The sequence below is a fragment of the Megalobrama amblycephala genome, linkage group LG4 (assembly GCF_018812025.1).
Source record: "Megalobrama amblycephala isolate DHTTF-2021 linkage group LG4, ASM1881202v1, whole genome shotgun sequence".
In the NCBI taxonomy this organism is placed as follows: Eukaryota; Metazoa; Chordata; class Actinopteri; order Cypriniformes; family Xenocyprididae; genus Megalobrama; species Megalobrama amblycephala.
The window spans coordinates 41,077,149-41,095,116 of record NC_063047.1 but is presented as its reverse complement, the minus strand read 5'-3'; the positions used below and the strand labels follow the sequence as shown (position 1 = coordinate 41,095,116).

Here is a 17,968-nt window from a genome sequence, read left to right as displayed (position 1 = left end):
ATGAATACAACAGCGCCACCTGCTGGTTTTACAATTGTAGCATGAATTGCGTTACATTGACAATGTTATAGTGTTGCATTTCTCCAATGATTGTTTGCGTTAAAACAAACACTGTTCCCCAAATGTGTAACAAAACTGAGTATATGTAACCCAAGGTCTGACTCCACGGCTGGCTGAAAGATGGTGAAAGTATACAATTAGTTATAGAGTTCGAGTGTGTTACTGATAAAAACATCCTGTCCAATCAATCACACTTTGGAAAGATTCTCAGTGGCAAAGACTGATTGATTAACAGTTTGTGCAGATTTGTCCTCTCTGAATTCTGCTGTATTCCTGCAGGTGAGTGAACAGTGGTGTATATTTTAGATTTGATAAAACAAGGCTTTTCATGGGTTTTACATCAACAACGTCACATTATAGTCCCATGTATTTCAGCAACAGGGAGACTGGGGCTAGTTGTCACAAGTGCTTGTAGCGATAAGGTTTTGAAACACCAGCTACGCAAACGTGTTGTATGTTGGTTTTAAACATCAATTTCAAAACATGTTGTCATTACTTCAATTTAGCCATAGCCCACATGCTGATATTCAGACCAGCATGATTCCCAGTGTGATATTGCATTTATACAATAAACAAGAAGTTAATATTGAGTAACTTACATTTTATACACAATACTTTGTCTGTTTTTGCTCAGCCAACGAGAATACTTCCAACTACCAAACACATCCAAATCAGAATCAACCGTTTCGTTCAATGAATCAGTATGTTTTGAACGAATCATTGGTTCACTGACTCACTCATAAAGACGGTCACTTGTCGCCACCTACTGGTGTAAGGATGTTATAATAAGAGTCATTGTAAAATCTCAATCAGTATTACACAGGTTTACCCAGTCTAGTGTGACAACATACTGTAAATTAACTGTATGTTATTTCTTGAGCACTAACGGTAGAATGTTTTGCTTTTTGTAGGCATATACAGACAACAAGCCCCAGCCTCTTATTTATATGAGGAAGTGGTAAATCCATACCTTGGTTCTAGGATAGGGCAGGGATCTAAAAAAAAAAAACATTAAAAATGCATTACAAATCAGCATATTTATGTATAATTGTAAAACGTAAAAACGTAGATCAACATCTGAGAATGATTCCTGTTAAGAGTGACATGTTTGTTCTGTGTGTGTGTGGTGTTTTGTTGATTCAGCAAACTTTAGAGGCCCTATTTAAGGTCACCTAAATATTAAACATTAGCCTCAGTGCAGCTTATTCCTGTTTTTTTGCAGTGTGGCAGTCTGACATAAACAGTTTATGTTTATTATATCACATGCAAACTTACCAAGATCTTTTGGGGCGATAATGGCCTCCTCAGAAAAGCCCAGAGATAAAGCAAAAGATCTGAATTTCTCAATTAGATCGGGTCTTAGTATGGATGACCGTCCTAGGAGCAATGTTTCTGACAAATTAGCATGCTTCATCAATATGTCCAAGACAGCATATGTGATATATCTTTTACATCATCAGTTTAGACTTACCATAAAGAGCTACTTGAGTGTACTCTTTGTCCATGTTCTTGTATTTAAGGACCAAACTATAATCAGTGTAATTGGTCTCCACTATCGTGACGTCTTTTGTTATCTTGTGCCCTTAACAAAAGGTCAGATATATCATGTTAATTTTAAATTAAGGGATGTGATGCATGTGTAGTTGAAGTGCATACTAAAATTGAAGTATATAAAGTTTGAAAAGTATACAGAGTGAAGCTAAATATATTGAAAAAATGCTAACCTATATTTAATTAAAATATTATTTAATATAACTGAATCAACCTAAAAACATTAATTTATATCAACAAAACTTTTTAAGGGTTTAATAAGGTAGATATATTTTGTAAGGTAAAAATTTGTAAGGTAACAATTTTGCACTATATTCTCAATATGCTGTATAATAATTATTAATAAATTGATTTAAATGCATTCAAAAGTTTTTGAGAGTTACTGGTGTTCTGTGTGTGAATCATGACATCACGTGATAAGAAATGAGCACAAAGATGTTTGAAAGAGGAAATGATAGCTTACTTTGGCTAAAGTAAGTGAACTCTCCAGGAACATCTGTCTTCTCGTATGAATAAACAATGACGGAGCATCCATATGGTCTGTTAGTTCAAATATATACAGATCATTAACGCAGAGCTCAAATGTTATGTTTAACCTCATTTCCCCATCACAATATGTTTTCCCTTTGTTATTCGAGATGGTGTGATAATGTAAATATGAAACAACATCTTGTCAAATTATGCACCTCATGGTCCACATGGTCAGGTTCACATTTCCATTGGTATCTGGTACCAGAAGACCTTTAGAAAGCTTTATGTGGTTTTTGTACTTCGCAAACAGCTCTGACTCATCTGCAAGTCCAATACGGTACCATTCACCTGAAAACTGACAGTAAAAGGAAGTAAAAATTTTGGTAAAAAGGAAGTAAAAGTTTGCTGTATGAAAGATGGGTTCAAGTGTACTACAAGTGGTAACTAAATACATTTTTTTTTTTTAAATACAGAGATAGTGTGTTAAAAGCACATTTTAGTTCATATTCATGGTCTCAAAATAGCACAGTTGAGTACACTTAGATGTTCTGTCAAACCTGAAGGTAGGTGAGTCTTCAGGTGCTTCTTGAAAGATGTGATGGTTTGGGTAATGAGACCTTATTGTATGGTCTCATGTACCTATGTACTATACAGGCCAATTTGCACATGCTTACATCTTTTCAAAACTGTTAAACTTAAAGGATTAGTTCACTTTCAAATAACATTTTCCTGATAATTTACTCACCCCCATGTCATCCAAGAAGTCCATGTCCTTCTTTCTTCAGATGAAAAGAAATTAAGGTTTTTGAGGAAACATTCCAGGATTATTCTCCTTATAGTGGACTTCAATGGCCTCCAAACGGTTGAAGGTCAAAATTACAGTTTCAGTGCAGCTTCAAAGGGCTTTAAACGATACCAGACGAAGAATAAGGGTCTTATCTAGCGAAACGATCAGTTATTTTCGAAAAAAATGTAAATTTATATGCTTTATATAAACAAATGATTGCCTTCTAAGTGGTTCCGCACTTTCGTATTCTTCAGAAAGCTTTCGCTGTATGTCCTACACCTTCCCTATTCTACTTACGGAAAAATGGAACTGGCGCTGCGTTCGTTCCGTAAGTTTTTTTTTTTTTTTTTTTAAGAATACGAAAGTGCGGTTTTGGCTGAACCACTTGGAAGGCGATCATTTGTTTATATAAAGCATATACATTTACATTTAAAAAAAAAAAAAATGACCGACATGGGGGTGAGTAAATTATCAGGAAAATTTTATTTGAAAGTGAACTAATCCTTTAAGTTGAAAACCTAGCACAACACAAAAATGAATAAGACAGAAGACAGCAACATTTCTACAGTAATACCATATTGAAATATATTCTGAATCTAAAACATCAAATACTATCAAAGCAATTAGATGTAAATGAACACATACACAAGCGTTAGTCTTTCAGTTTCATTACCATCCATTCAAAAGGGGAAAACTTGGTAATAATTTTTTACTGTAATGTAAACATGGGCTATGTAAAAGATACTGCAGTGAATTATAAGCAGTAGAGAGTGTCATTCTTGTTTTGTAAAGAACTTTTACAAAATAAATCATTATCATGCATCATGCTACCTGATGTTAGTGTTTTTAGGACTGTGTTTAATGATTGACATAGTGTGTTTGTTGGATGAAAACCTTTGCCAGTGTTATGGCAGAATGACTTGATTTGAGACATGTATGAAGTGTTTTGGTAGTTTTAGTGCATTTTAAATGTGAAATTAACTGCTGTGCCAAGTTGGTTTGACGAACTAGTGTGAAGACTTTTGAAACAGTGACTTAAGTATCGAGAAATGTGTCCTAGCGGTTGTAAAAAACTGTAATGTTAAGTAACTCGTATCACCAATTAAAGCAGGAATTATGAATACATTTTCACATCACTGCATCTATTCAATATACATCAAAACCGTTGATTTTCATTCTTGTATATAAATAAATGTACACTCAATAAAAGTGCAAATACCATAGCATTACAACAGCTTGTCACTGGGGCAGTACCATAGATATTGCTACTCTAAGGTACTAAAATACACAGTTTAGGGGTAAATAAGGTACAAAGTTGTCCTTTTAAGGGTACTGCCCCAGTGACAAGCTGCTGTAACCCTAAAGGTACAATTCTTGCACATTTTTTTCTGACAGTGTAAGCTGATGAACCATGATCCATGCTTTAAGTACATATTGTGATATGTGACACTTGATATCCCACTGCAGTTTGGCCTCTTTGCAACAAATGTAATGCTGTGAACATAGATTAATTTGAAATGTCTCTGCTATTAAATGAGAAACATGCATTCAATGCTTAAACTACTAACCCAACCCAAACAATTGAAAAATCATACTTACTTTCTCCAGATCAAAGTTGGGCTGAGGTTCAATAGGATACTGTTTGTTGAAACCATGCGTCCCCAAAAACATGCAAAGCAAAAGTGCTAATTCCAGAGTCATGCTGAAAGTTCAAACAACTCTGGATGGAAAAAGGAAAGAACGCAAAACTAATGACATATCAGAGAAGCATTGGGGAAACTCTTGGGTTTATATTTGCCAACAGCAAGGCAATGTTTGTGAAAGACAGGAGGCCAGCCCCTAATACACAATGCATGTGTACCGTCATTTTCCAGTTAACTGCAGACCAGCAATGCAGACTTTTAAAACGGCAAGAATTTTTGTATGTTAGAGAATCTGATAGAACAGAATCGTGTAGGTATTATACTGAGGATTAGACATAAACAGAAACATATGAGGACATTGCAAACACGGCACTTTCAACATAATGCTTTTTTTAAACAATCTTTGGACAACTCTGCTTTCAATGTTGTTCTACAGGAACAGACTGTGGGTGTAAGATGACCCTGGACTTTGACTTACACTGGTCCACACAAACATTACGACATCAATCTCTACATTACTCTTGTGTACACTGATGCACAAAGACTTGAATTAAACAGAGATCTCTTAATACCCATTAATACCTCTCTGATGGGCTACTTCTCAGGCAGTGCAACTTTATGCACATACTTTAAAAAATAAAAACAACAGCTGTAAGCCGCTAGTAATTTCACAAGTTCACTCTTACATTTAATCAGATTTTAATCTGAGTATATGCATATTTGGCGTGATGCACGAAGGGAGGGCTCCGAACTTGGAATTTTGTCTGAACCCAGAGTACTCCCCCAAATCCCTGTTTGGGATATGAACAGAGGAGTGAGGAGTTGGGGTGGTGGAAAACTGTCGTAGGACAGAGGTAAGTCAGCTATATATAGGCCTTCACTCTTGCTAATTGGGTAGATTATCTGAACGTGCTCCTCCTGAACTTTGTTAATAAAATCATAAGACCACACAAACCATGATGACTCATTAATGAACAACATCACAATACATTAAATGTCAAACAGGAACTGCAATATGTTAGAATAAATAAAGAAATAAACAAATTGAAATTTAATGTTGAATTACTCTATGTCTATATAGTTTTGGGTAATCTTGTTAATTACAGCTACTTTTGTGCTACTACTAGTTCTTTACATTAATGGACAGCAGTTTGCATTTTTAAATGGTTATGGTTCTGAAAGATACACAATGCTACAACAGAAACTAATCCCCAAACCCAACCCCACACCCTAACAGGCAAGACTGTCCTTGCTGCAGCCTGTTGTGTGATTACATACTGGATTAAATCCAATATGTAGTTGACAAATTATTTTTTCCCCCCAAAACCAGTTCAGCATAAACTACGACCAGCAGCCGATTCAAATGATTTCATTACTTACGTCAATCACAGTGATAATTGCCTACACAATGCTACAACAAATACTAACCCCTAAATCTACCCTACACCTTAACCTGGTTTGGGAAAAATCACACATCCACTACGCATTGGATTTTATGCTGCCTCCTTAGCTATCGGAATTAACGTAAATTCCAGAATCATCAGCAAGCTGACTATAGATAGCATGGTGAATGTATGGTTGGTGAATGGGACGCTAAATATAATTTTGGCTTTAATAAGATTTCTCCAATTAACAGGCAAGAATAAATCTGGTGTCCTCCACGGTTCCTGTTCTTTCCGACAACAAGGCACTTGAATGTGAGGCGCTTGTAATCACAACTTCCGAAAGTAGGGAAGTAGGAAATTTCCGCTAGCATGTGAAAGCAGCATAAATCCAGTATGTCATCGCAATACAGGCTGCAGTGAGGACATCTTGCGAAAGGTAGCTTGAAATTAACCAATTGTAAAGAAAGAGCTTTCGGGACACCCCATTGCTTTGATTACTCTGACCTGCAGATATCCACAGTTGAAATCTAAAGGCTCTTCCACACCAAAAGTTAAATGAATAAGTCTCAGGCTGAAGGAAATGCAAATTCACGGCTGTAAAGTAGAGGGCGCATCCCCCAGGTGAAAAAAAAGTACATTTCTATAATGTACTTAAAGTGCTCTATTTTTGTGAACTAATTTTGTACTTAATATACTAAAAAAATATTTTTAGTACTTCTTAAAATAATCTTAAGAACATCTAAGTGTACTCAACTGTGCTATTTTGAGACACCAAGAAATATGAACTTAAATGTGCTTTTAATATACTATCTCTGTATTTAAAAAATGTATTTAGATACTACTTATAGTACATTTGAACCCATAGTGTACTACAAGTGGTAACTAAATATATTTTTTTAAATACAGAGATAGTATATTAAAAGCACATTTTAGTTCATATTTCTTGGTGTCTCAAAATAGCACAGTTGAGTACACTTAGATGTTCTTAAGATTATTTTAAGAAGTACTAAAGAGAATTTTTTTTAGTATATTAAGTACAAAATTAGTGCACGAATATAGAGCACTTTAAGTACATTATAGAAATATATTTTTTCACCTGGGCCCCCAAAAATACCTTTCAGCTGTGTTGCCATTTCTGGATTGCAGAAGAGTAGGACACAGGAGAAGAAAGTTCAACACTTATACTTCAGCAATTAAAAAAAAAAAAAAAAAAAGTAATCTGATTACATAACTCAAGTTACCCCCAACTGCTTATAACCACTATCTAGTACCAGATGGCAAAAATAATAAAAGTGATTTATTAGGGGAAAAAAGTCATTTGACAAAGAATGTTGAGGCTGCTCATTTTATCTGAATCATCAGAATTATAGAAATAACATTTTACAAAATTCCTTTTTTAATAAAAAAAAAAATTTTTTTTTGGCATATCACATAATTTGGCATGTTATTATTCATCCTTGATATTATTAAAGTACAGTGTGTAATACTGTGATCATTCAGCACCACATTCCAAAGCAATACATCTTCACTTTTGAGAGTTTGGTTTAATTTTGCTCACCTCATGAATGAAGCAAACAACAAAGAGTTCTTCAGTAACCATGTATATTAAAGGAATTAGTATTAATTAGTATTATCGCACTTGGTTCAATTTCTTTGTTATACACCAAATAAAATGAAAAAGTGAGGTCAGAAAAAAAAATTATGTAGGTCACCAGTGCAGGTAATTAAATTCTTATTTTACTTTTCTAACAATATATCTACAGAATATAAAAATGAGTTTCAAGTTATACTCAACATTTCAGAAATATTTTTGAGATTGATCAAATCAGATCAAATAGTAGTTGAGTTACATTTTAAATTAGAATGTGAGCCACGCACATACTAATTTTAAAACGTAACATGAGCTACTATCTTGATACAGAGGAAATGCAATGAAAACTAATGGAAAAAAGCTTAAAAACTCTGCGTCAAACGAATAGTTGTTCATGCACAATATATTGAGAGACCTTTCTAAAAAAACATCCATCATGTGACTTGCAAAGAAGCTCAAAAATAAACACAATGTAAAGTCATGATGTTTAAGGGTGTACCCATAGTAACAGTATGATGAGTCATGTTAAAAATTCTTGAACACTGAAACATCAGCCACTATCTATCACGCTAATTCAATGACAAATCACATTAAGAGAACAGAAAAGTGTCAAATACACATTTTCGATCTGTAAACATTTTCATTATTTTAAAACATTAGATGTTTCTAACATGTCAGTGCAACTTGTTTCTTCAATATTTTGATGTTGGCACTGAGAAAAATTGTCTAGCGCTGATAAGTCCCTTTAAAACGAGCTTGAATCTCCTCCAAAGTTTTGCCTTTAGTCTCAGGGACAAACACAGCAGTGAAGATGACATTGAGAGCACACAGTCCTGAGAACATCCAGAATGTCCCTGCACTAGTTATGGCATCCTGAAAGAAACATTATTGATTCAGTATCGGACCTGTTCATTAAACCTAAAACGTTTATGGGGAAAATATATAACAGTCAGCTCACCATAAGGTTGTGGAAGGTCTTGGTGACAATGAAGGCACAGGTCCAGTTGGTAAGCACACACAGAGCACTGCCTAATCCCCTCACTCGCGTGGGAAAGATCTCGGACATCACCAACCAAGGAGTAGGACCCCAACCGAGAGCAAAACCTGGTTAACATACAGTATGTAACATATAGTCAGACTAACTACAGTCTGTTCACTCACTCGTCTTACACATATTTCACCAAAAATATGAAATGGACAACATCGCAAGTATAGCTACATAAACGTTTTGAGAAATAATTTTTCTTTGAGGCATGAAGTAGCAAGAAAACTAGATATCACTGTATATTTTGCTTTTTTTTTTTTTTTCTCAATTTACAGTCTACATCTGTAAAATAATTGATACTCATTATTTAGATGGACAGAAAGTCCACAAGTCTATTATTTTATCAAAGGCTTTAGATGAACCCATTCCTAAACAGAACATTAGGGTTGTGAATCTTTGGGCAGCCCGTGAATCAATTCTATTAACAATTCATAGGTGTTTTTTCATAAGTGCATTCATAAGATTAAGAACAAGCCAATCAAGGTCCTCAGGATTACTAGAAAGTTATAGTCAGGTGAGTTTAATCACTGGCTGTGTCCGAAATCACCCCCATACTCTGAAATAGGGCACTATTTGAGGGGACAGCCATTTGTAGTGGTGTCCACAAACCATAGTGGATGTTATCGAGTGCACTTACTGAATCCCATAATGCATGAAAATAAGGAGTGTACAACTGATGTACACTCAACGTCTAAAGAATACCCATAATGCATTGTGAGGGTTGTGCCGAATTAATTCCCATGTCTTGCCAGAAGATACGCCCACAGCTGAATCATCCATCCATCAATTTTCAAAACTGCTGGTCCAATGTGGGTACAGCATAATATTATACAGGTATAAATTATTTTTTAATTGATTATTAAATTGCTTAATTAAGGTTTATACTGTACATGCTAGTTTCCAATATAAATCTTTTCATTACTAGTGGAGCTGCCAGTTTGCTGAGTTTCAAATGATTATTAAACAGCAAGCACAAACTATGCAAAAGCGAAAGCCCTTCCCAGTAGCTCCTCACTGCAGAACACGAGATCCAGGTTCCAGATCCAGGGGGTGAAGATGGGTAGTTATAGGGATATGTTAAGTGGGAGGAGTTGGATCCAGATCTAGGGGATGGAGATGGGTAGGTTTAGGGATATGTAAAGTGGGAGGAGTTGGATCCAGATCCAGGGGATGGAGATGAATTGGTAATTAGTATGGAACAAGAAATGGTTAAAGTAAAGGAATGGTTTGACGTTAATAGGTTGTCATTAAATCTAAAGAAAACAAAGTTTATGATTTTTGGTAATAAAAAAAAAGATGATAGTATTATACTATCAATAGCAGGAACAAAAATAATGAAAGTTAGGGAAATTAGGTTTTTGGGTGTGTTATTAGATGAAGTTCTCTGAAAAAAGATTTGTTAAAATCGCTATGAAAAAAGTTCGCTAATGTTTTTTCCTTTATGATAGTTCCACAACATATTTTTTTATATTTTATTGAAACCCGCGTTGATTTGACAACATAAATTCAAATCTGGTGGCAGCTAACTTGTCTTTTTGCCGCATGCCTGATTAATGTATTGTTTTGTTGTGGTTACGTCCATAAATACGTGTACGTTACATGATATACTCAAAAAGTGCATTCAGTTTGCGTGCTTATTCATCAGTATTGTATGTTCTGTATCAACCAGGGACTCCTGAGGAAACACGCAGGCTCATACGTTTTCGTGCAGAAAACGAGCAGCATTTCTTGAAATCGAAATACACAGCAAAACGTGTGATGACGTGTAACGGTCTAGTAGTGGTGTCCCATTTCTTAGGGGAATATTTTTAGCCCTACCCCTTGACACTCTGTTTCAAGGGGCAAGGGGAAGGGGTAGGCGTAGGGGTAATGGGAAGGGGTATAAAATAGAATTGGGATTGGGCCTTAGGGATCAGGGGATGGAGACGGGTAGGTTTAGGGATATGTAAAGTGGGAGGAGTTGGATCCAGATCCAGGGGGTGGAGATGGGTAGGTTTAAGGATCAGGGGTGGAGATGGGTAGGTTTAGGAATATGTAAAGTGGGAGGAGTTGGATCCAGAGCCAGGGGGTGGAGATGGGTAGGTTTAAGGATCAGGGGGTGGAGATGGGTAGGTTTAGGAATATGTAAAGTGGGAGGAGTTGGATCCAGAGCCAGGGGGTGGAGATGGGTAGGTTTAAGGATCAGGGGGTGGAGATGGGTAGGTTTAGGAATATGTAAAGTGGTAGGTGTTAGATCCAGATCCAGGGGGAGGAGATGGGTATGTTTAAGGATCAGGTGGTGGAGACGGGTAGGTTTAGGAATATGCAAAGTGAGAGGAGTTGGATCTGGATGGATCTGGATTAATTAAATTAATTAGTTCTGCAGTGAGGACCATCTCGCCCTTCTGCCACACTCAGTGTCCAAATTCACTCACTTGTTTTCATTCACTCCTTCAAGTGGACTTTATTAGTTGAGAAATGTAGGGAATACGGAATGAGGATATAGCGGGTGATTTTGAACACAGCTAATGTTTGGAGCTAAACTCTCCAGGGAAGTGGACCTAGATGGCCAGAGTTGAGAACCTCTGGTGTATGAATTATATAAGGTTATTTTGTCATCCTGCAACTGTTTGATAAAAAGTCTGATAGTCCCTCCCCACTGGCTACGCAAAGAAAGCTGCAACAGTTGAGTCCATGAAGTGTCCAACATTCCACACAATTTTTTTGGTTAAGTAAATGCATCATTCAGGTATATACTGCAATTCATTTGATTTTTTTTTTTTTTTTTGCATTTTAATTAAATTTTTGACAGAAACAAATGATTCATGATTCAAAAATCCATGATTCACGATTGATGCATATGCATTGGCAGGATTTGAAATCAATGCATCGAGAAAACAAGTGAATCTTTACACCCCACTGCACATACAAACAAACAAACTGCGAATAACTTCCTCACTATGTATGGAGTATTAGCCTAGAATAATCTAATCATTTTATCTTGACCACATACAGCAGCAAATCTTAATACATCTGCAGAATAATTCTTGTTCTATGGTAAGTTTCAGTGAAATACATTTCTTCTAACCTGTAATAAAAAGGCCCATGCTTCCCACAGCCAGCCAGGCCAGGTCTGTCGGGGGCTGCTCCGCCAGAGGACCCTGGGCGTCTGTTAGTAAACTCGTCAGTGAGGAGTTATTGTGCTTCATCACAGTCAACTTGAAATACACTCCAAACACTGCTTCACTAACACACATGGTAACACCTTGTGGGGGACCCAAAATAGAAGATAATCAATTTTAAAGAATTTTTCTTTCTTTTCAAAAACAGTGCAAATAGATTATTCCATAAAAGATGCTTCTACCAGAAAAGATGAGAAGAACTTTCCTCCCAGCCTTGTCCATGATAACAGCAGCAACTGCAGTGAAGACCACCTGTGTGGCTGCAACAATAACAGTGGCCACATCGCTGCTCTGTGGCAGACAATAAAGAACATTACAGTGTGCATTAACAGTAGAATGAAGATTTTTGAGCTTCATCAAAAACACTCACTTTGAAATGGGCCTGCTCGAAGATCGTCTCTGCATAAAACATGATGGCATTAATGCCAGTAAATTGCTGGAGGAGCATCATCATAATGCCTACACCTAAAGGCTTATAGACACCAGGGTCCTTCAGATCCGCCAGACTGAAGCTTTGCTCCTGTAATCAATTAAATATCAATCTTAGCGACTTATATACAGCTGTACAAAGAATTTTATTTATTTATTAATTAAAAAAAAAAAAAAAGCTATGGAAAAGTAAAATAAACTTAAAATCAAAGATAAAATGAAACTTCAATTCTGGTTGGTAACACCCATATTTAATGATTCAATCAGTTCATATTGAATAAAATTAAAGGTATAGTCAAAGACTATAGAATAACACAAGTCGTGTCACTCGTATTGTTTTGAATGGGAGAAAGTGTAACGCACAATATGGCGGAATAAGTCCCGCCTTCTAAATAAGAGCCAATCGCCATCTGGTAAAGTCATTGTGTCACTGCAGCGGCCGTTAGAATCACCAGTTTCTATAGAAAAAAGATTTCCTCCGAAATGAGGCACAAGAGACGTGCATTTAGATCTGTGCATGCGCTTTAGCTTGATCCAGCATAAAAATACAGGTTTTTTTGTCATGATTCGAGCGTTTGGAAAAAAAATTATGAGACAGTTGTTGTCAGATTTCATTGGTGATTTCAAATATGAAATTTAATTGAAAGCTTGGCAAACAGCTTTGGAGCTGCATGATGCCCAGAATGCCTAAGAGGCATTTCAAAGATGGCCGCCGAGTGAAATGACTTGTCTTAAAGGGACTTTGGTATAGTTCACCCCAAAAAATTTGGTCATTAATTACTCTATATAATGATATGCCATCGTGTAGTTTCATACCCACAATACTTTCACTCCTCTCCGGAACACAAATTAAAGGTGCAGTATGTAGGATTTCTGTCCGCTAGAGGTCGCTAGAGGCCTATTCAAAACAAAGGCATAGTTTGATGACGCCACGTTTGAGCGCGGAATCTTGGGACATGTGGTTTTCACCTCAACGGTCGGTGCAAAAGAATAGGGATCGGACTCGGGAATAAATCATGTTCATGGATGCGATTATTTTTAATGTTACTGTAGTATGAAGCAGAGCAGGACCGAGTGTTGTGGGAGCTGAACGAGGCCGCTGGAGCGATTGCGCAACACACGCCTCACGAGCAGCGGAACTTTTATTATGCCACAGTCGCCGGCACTGCTTCCGCTTTTCCGGTCATAAGTATGAGGTAATGCAGCTCTGTTTTTCATATTAGATACATTTGAGAGTGTTGAAAATGATGTTATAACATTACTCTGTGCATTTGCTTGGTGGCTGCTGTGAGACACTTGTTTGAGACACACTGCAGTAAGCTAGATCGATTTTAGAATAACATATTAAATGCTGGATGGCTTGTGTTGATAAATGCCATGCAATTAATTTTAAAATGTATTTTATGATGGAGAAAATTGTGTATTACTGTTACTAAAAATAAAGCTGCATCTGATTATGCTATGTTAGCTACTTGACAAAATAGTGTTTTGAGGCATGGTAAAGCATGGTACTCGCAAAAAAAAAAAAAAAAAAAAAAAAAAAAAAAAAATCAAGAAATTTAGATTTAAACAATAAGACTAAACGTGTTGAGCTATATAACAATAATTAGTTTTCTGTCTATAAATATATCAAAACAGTTGTTCCCTTGTCTATTCAAATGTGTAATATATTAAAGCTTCTTTGGTGTTTCCATGGTTTCTACAAAATAAAACCAGAAACCGAGGGTTAACGCGGGTATGATGCAATTGACAGGCGACTCCTCACACGTCCCGGAGCCTTGGTTAAAATTGCAATTTTCTCACGATTTACAAATAGTTGGAAACCTTTGGGATATTGTAAGTGCTCAAGTGAACAAAATATATAACACTGGCCTAGTGGTTTTTGGATATTTTACTGCAAAAATCTTACATATTGCACCTTTAAATACTTTTAATGAAACCATATTTGATGTGCTCTTTGTATGTGCCTTAGATCAATGTACTGTATATTAATACACATTGACGCATTTATATATATTTGAATTAAAGCCTAAATTAAATTTAAACACCCTCATATCTTAATTTAAAACATGAGGGTGAGTAAATTACAGAATTTTCATTTTTGGGTGAACTAACTCTTTGGGCATGTTTACACCTGGTCACTTCATGGGTTTTCTCTGATCAGATAGCTATGCCATTGTGAAAAGACCAGGTATAAATGCCCTCAGAAACGCTTTCGAGACTTCAGGAGGTGTTCTGAGATGCATTCCAGATTAAACTGGACAAGTGTAAATGCACCTGGTTGTTGAAACCACATATGCAAATATTGTTCCTCCCAAAATGTTAAAAAATATGACGTTATAGCCCGATATGACAGCGCTAAAATGCATTGTCACAGATGAGTAGCTGAGTATCTCTTCAGCAAGCCAACACGCAAACAAAACTGAAAATAAGTTGCAGATGCTCAACACACAATCATCTTTTTTTACCAGTGCTGTTGCCACTCTTTCTCCTATTGGGTCTTGATGTGGCACATATCTGTTGCTTTCTTTGCTATGAACTTTGCATATAGCGTTGGAATTGAAGAACGGATTTATATTCTTTTTATGGAGACACATTTATGTGGCCACGTGTAAATGAAACCGTTTTAACAAATCAGATAGCTATCTGATCTGTTAAAATGCATGAAGTGACCAAGTGTAAACAGGCCCTTTAAGTTGCCCAACATTTTTTGTCAATGAATTTCCAGTTCACTCAAAAAAATATATATATATTTTTTTCACATTACAGTCACATTATAAAAGGTAAAATGGCAATTCATGTTGATTTTAGTATTGAAAGCAGCTCAACATTTGTTGTTTGAGATGTGAAATGAGAAATTTGTGATTTCTAACTTCATTTTTGTAGGCCTCTTCTATTCTCGCACACTCCCACTCTGCAGGGGCATCAGGACCCCTGAGAAAGCGCAGGGCCTCCTCTGCCTCTCTTCTTTTCCCTTGGGAGAGCAGGAACCGTGGCGTCTCCGGCATGAAGCACATAAACACCAACATTAGTGCGGGAGGGATAGAGGATGTGATTGCTAACCATTGCCAGTCCAAGAACAAACCTGATAAAATTAATTTTGCATTACTTATAGCGGTACTTCACTCAAAAATTACTATTCTGTCATCATTTACTCACCCTCATTTCATCATATAAATCACACCTTAATTTACTGGAGATACTTTTAAGTTATATACTACTACTGTATGTCACACAGTATCGTTATATAGTATATAATAGTTATATACTACTACTGTCTATCACACAGTATGTGTCAGGTTTTCATACTCTTCATGTAAACACAGCTCAGATAGAGCCGTGTACAATGCAGGCTCTGTGTATGTTGAAGAGGGACATTCCTGAGCTAACTCCTGACCTATTCCATTAATGCAATACTGAAAAGCATTAGAGTCATTCCACAAGGATTCTTGCCAGAAGAAATTCGGATGGCATTCACACACATCTAAGCAAATTTCAAAGAACAAATGAAGTATTGGAGTGCAGTTTCAAAGACAGGGCTTAGACTAGGCCATTTAAGTAGCTTTTATAAACATGCCTTAAAAAACATTACTGGTGTGCATCTTGTGACAAAACAATGGCACTGACATATTTTAAGATAAATTAGTACAATTGACTTGCATGCATTTTAGTCTGGGACTAGGATTAAGCCTTCTCCATAAAACCAGGCATATATGTGCAAGATCTCGCTGAGGTCAGTGAAAAAGGTTCAAATGTGTCTTCTGATTAAACATTAACAATCATCTCATACAGCTAACTGGAGTAACAGCTAACTATTACTCTCAAAGGCACTCAAGTAATTCAGTCACAAGACTTAAATGAGAGCCAATACCTGCTAAATAGGCTCCCATAATGCCTATCACAACCATGAGTTGCACACAGGATCCCAAAGTTCCCCTAACACGCTCATGAGCCATTTCAGAGATGTAAAGCTGCAGAAACAGAGAGAAAAAACAAGTCAGATGGATAATGTGCTATTGATCTTAATTGAAAAAAATCAAAAATTGAAAATTGGACAAAAAGTTGAATGGCTTTAATGAGGGAAAGATCTACAATCCCATGAAGCACTGTGAATGACATTATAGAATTAAAATCGATGGAGAAATATAAAACTATTTATTTAAGGAAACTATAAGGAAACAATTTATTTAAAGCTGTTGATTGTATACAGAAGCATCTATTGCTAAAAATGCATTCAAACATTCAAGCAGTCTGAGAGCATAGGAATATTCTCTCTATTACATCATTTGCAGGCTTCATGGGAGTGGTTTGCTCCTTTGCTCTGATTGGTGGAGATTTCTTTGCAGAATAGGTAAATTAGGTAAGGTATTTATCGCTAAATTCTAATGGGGAAAATGAATAGGATTTTTACTTTCGTTAACTGACTGTTACAGTCTATAATGATGATGAATATAATACTAATTATACTAATGTTTTATAATAATACTAATTTAATCAATACATTTATTATTATAATTATTATACTCTGTATGGCAATAAATAAGGTATTCTTACTGGTACAACAAGTGAAGTCACTCCACTGGCCAGACCAGTGAGAACTCTGCCCACATATAACATCCAGTGGTTCTGAGCAGCAATAATGATGGTAAACCCAAAGATGAATGGTATTGCACAGAACATAAGGCTCAACTTTCGTCCAATCTTCTCCACAATCCATCCTCCCAGAAGACCCCCAAGAGCCGCACCAATGGTCACCACAGACTATAAGACACAAAAATATAATGTTAAAACATCTGAACCCATTTTTGACAATCAAATGTCAATACACTGACAACTACATTTCGATTATGGTTCTTCTTTAAACACACTGACACTACAATGAAAATGTAAGTTCTGGGAACTGAAAATGACATTTCCTTTACTGTACAGCCACATTGTAGTTGATAATAATAATAATTAAAAAAAAACACATTGCTTTCACATACCCCAAACCATGAAGCCTCATCTCTGTTGAGCTGCAGTCTCGGGTCTTGGATTCTGCAGAGTTCAGGTATGGCAGGAGAGCTGTAGCCCAGCACAAACCCAAAACTCAGGGGTCCCAGAACTGCTGCGAATGTGGCCATGTATAACTTCCCATTTTTAACTTTACTGTTGAGAGAAACATTAAAATGATTTAAGAAACAATAAACATTCAGTAAGTTTCATATCCTTGTTGAACAGGTTTATGTTTACCGGTGTGGTAAAAACATTGTCATTCCAGAAATAAGTCTGCAATGACTTTCCACAAACTGGTTCCTTTGTGGAAAGTCATTGCAGACTTATTTCTGGTATGACAATATTTGAATATTTCCTCATGAACTTTGAACAGATTACTGAGTGAATAACCATTTAAAGTGGCAACTATCTGTAATTGAGTAGTATTATATTTATTTGAGGATATAAACCATGGTGTTCTTTGAAGCACCGTGATAACCATCGTTGTCACATGAGATCTTCACGTAACTTTTGTTTTTTGTAAGAGGAAAAACCCCTGAAGACAATACAGTGACACTTACTCCAGGTAGGAGTCCTGCTCGGATCTGTCCTCTTCTGTTTGTTCATCATTGACCAACAGTGGTCTGGTCTCCTCATCATGATCCATCGTGTCTCCTCTTACAAATGATAATCAAGCAGGCTAATCAAGTTCATAGATGATCGCCACGGACAAATTTTATGTCATACTTTACAAGTGACAACACATGAACAAGTTCAGCCAGTGATGTAACGTTATCAAAGCCTTTGCGTTTCGGCATCCCGGGTAAAACTGCTATTCTCAGTAAAACTAGTGTCATTATTGTCAGCTGAT

The 17,968-nt window shown here is 36.3% G+C and overlaps 2 protein-coding genes across 3 annotated transcripts; both read right to left on the bottom strand.

Annotated features, from left to right (window-relative positions):
- On the bottom strand, positions 1-4,643 carry lcn15 (lipocalin 15). 2 transcript variants are annotated; one of them, XM_048189345.1, is made up of 7 exons: positions 4,469-4,643; positions 2,298-2,437; positions 2,075-2,151; positions 1,532-1,642; positions 1,336-1,437; positions 1,031-1,055; positions 1-173 (listed from the first exon to the last, which is right to left on the bottom strand). In XM_048189345.1, exons 1-7 carry the CDS (start codon positions 4,568-4,570, stop codon positions 29-31), a joined length of 702 nt encoding a protein of 233 aa, XP_048045302.1. In that variant the 5' UTR covers positions 4,571-4,643; the 3' UTR covers positions 1-28. The 2 variants fall into 2 exon arrangements, with proteins under 2 accessions (XP_048045302.1, XP_048045303.1); XM_048189346.1 differs by having other exon boundaries at positions 1-333; positions 4,469-4,641.
- Positions 4,644-7,417: 2,774 nt separating this feature from the next.
- Positions 7,418-17,963, bottom strand: slc2a8 (solute carrier family 2 member 8). The gene is made up of 10 exons (XM_048189344.1): positions 17,679-17,963; positions 17,109-17,271; positions 16,678-16,884; positions 15,995-16,094; positions 14,997-15,208; positions 12,065-12,214; positions 11,877-11,985; positions 11,601-11,777; positions 8,447-8,592; positions 7,418-8,361 (listed from the first exon to the last, which is right to left on the bottom strand). The coding sequence occupies exons 1-10, from the start codon at positions 17,762-17,764 to the stop codon at positions 8,215-8,217; spliced, it is 1,497 nt and encodes a 498-aa protein (XP_048045301.1). The 5' UTR covers positions 17,765-17,963; the 3' UTR covers positions 7,418-8,214.
- Between the last annotated feature and the right edge of the window lie 5 nt (positions 17,964-17,968).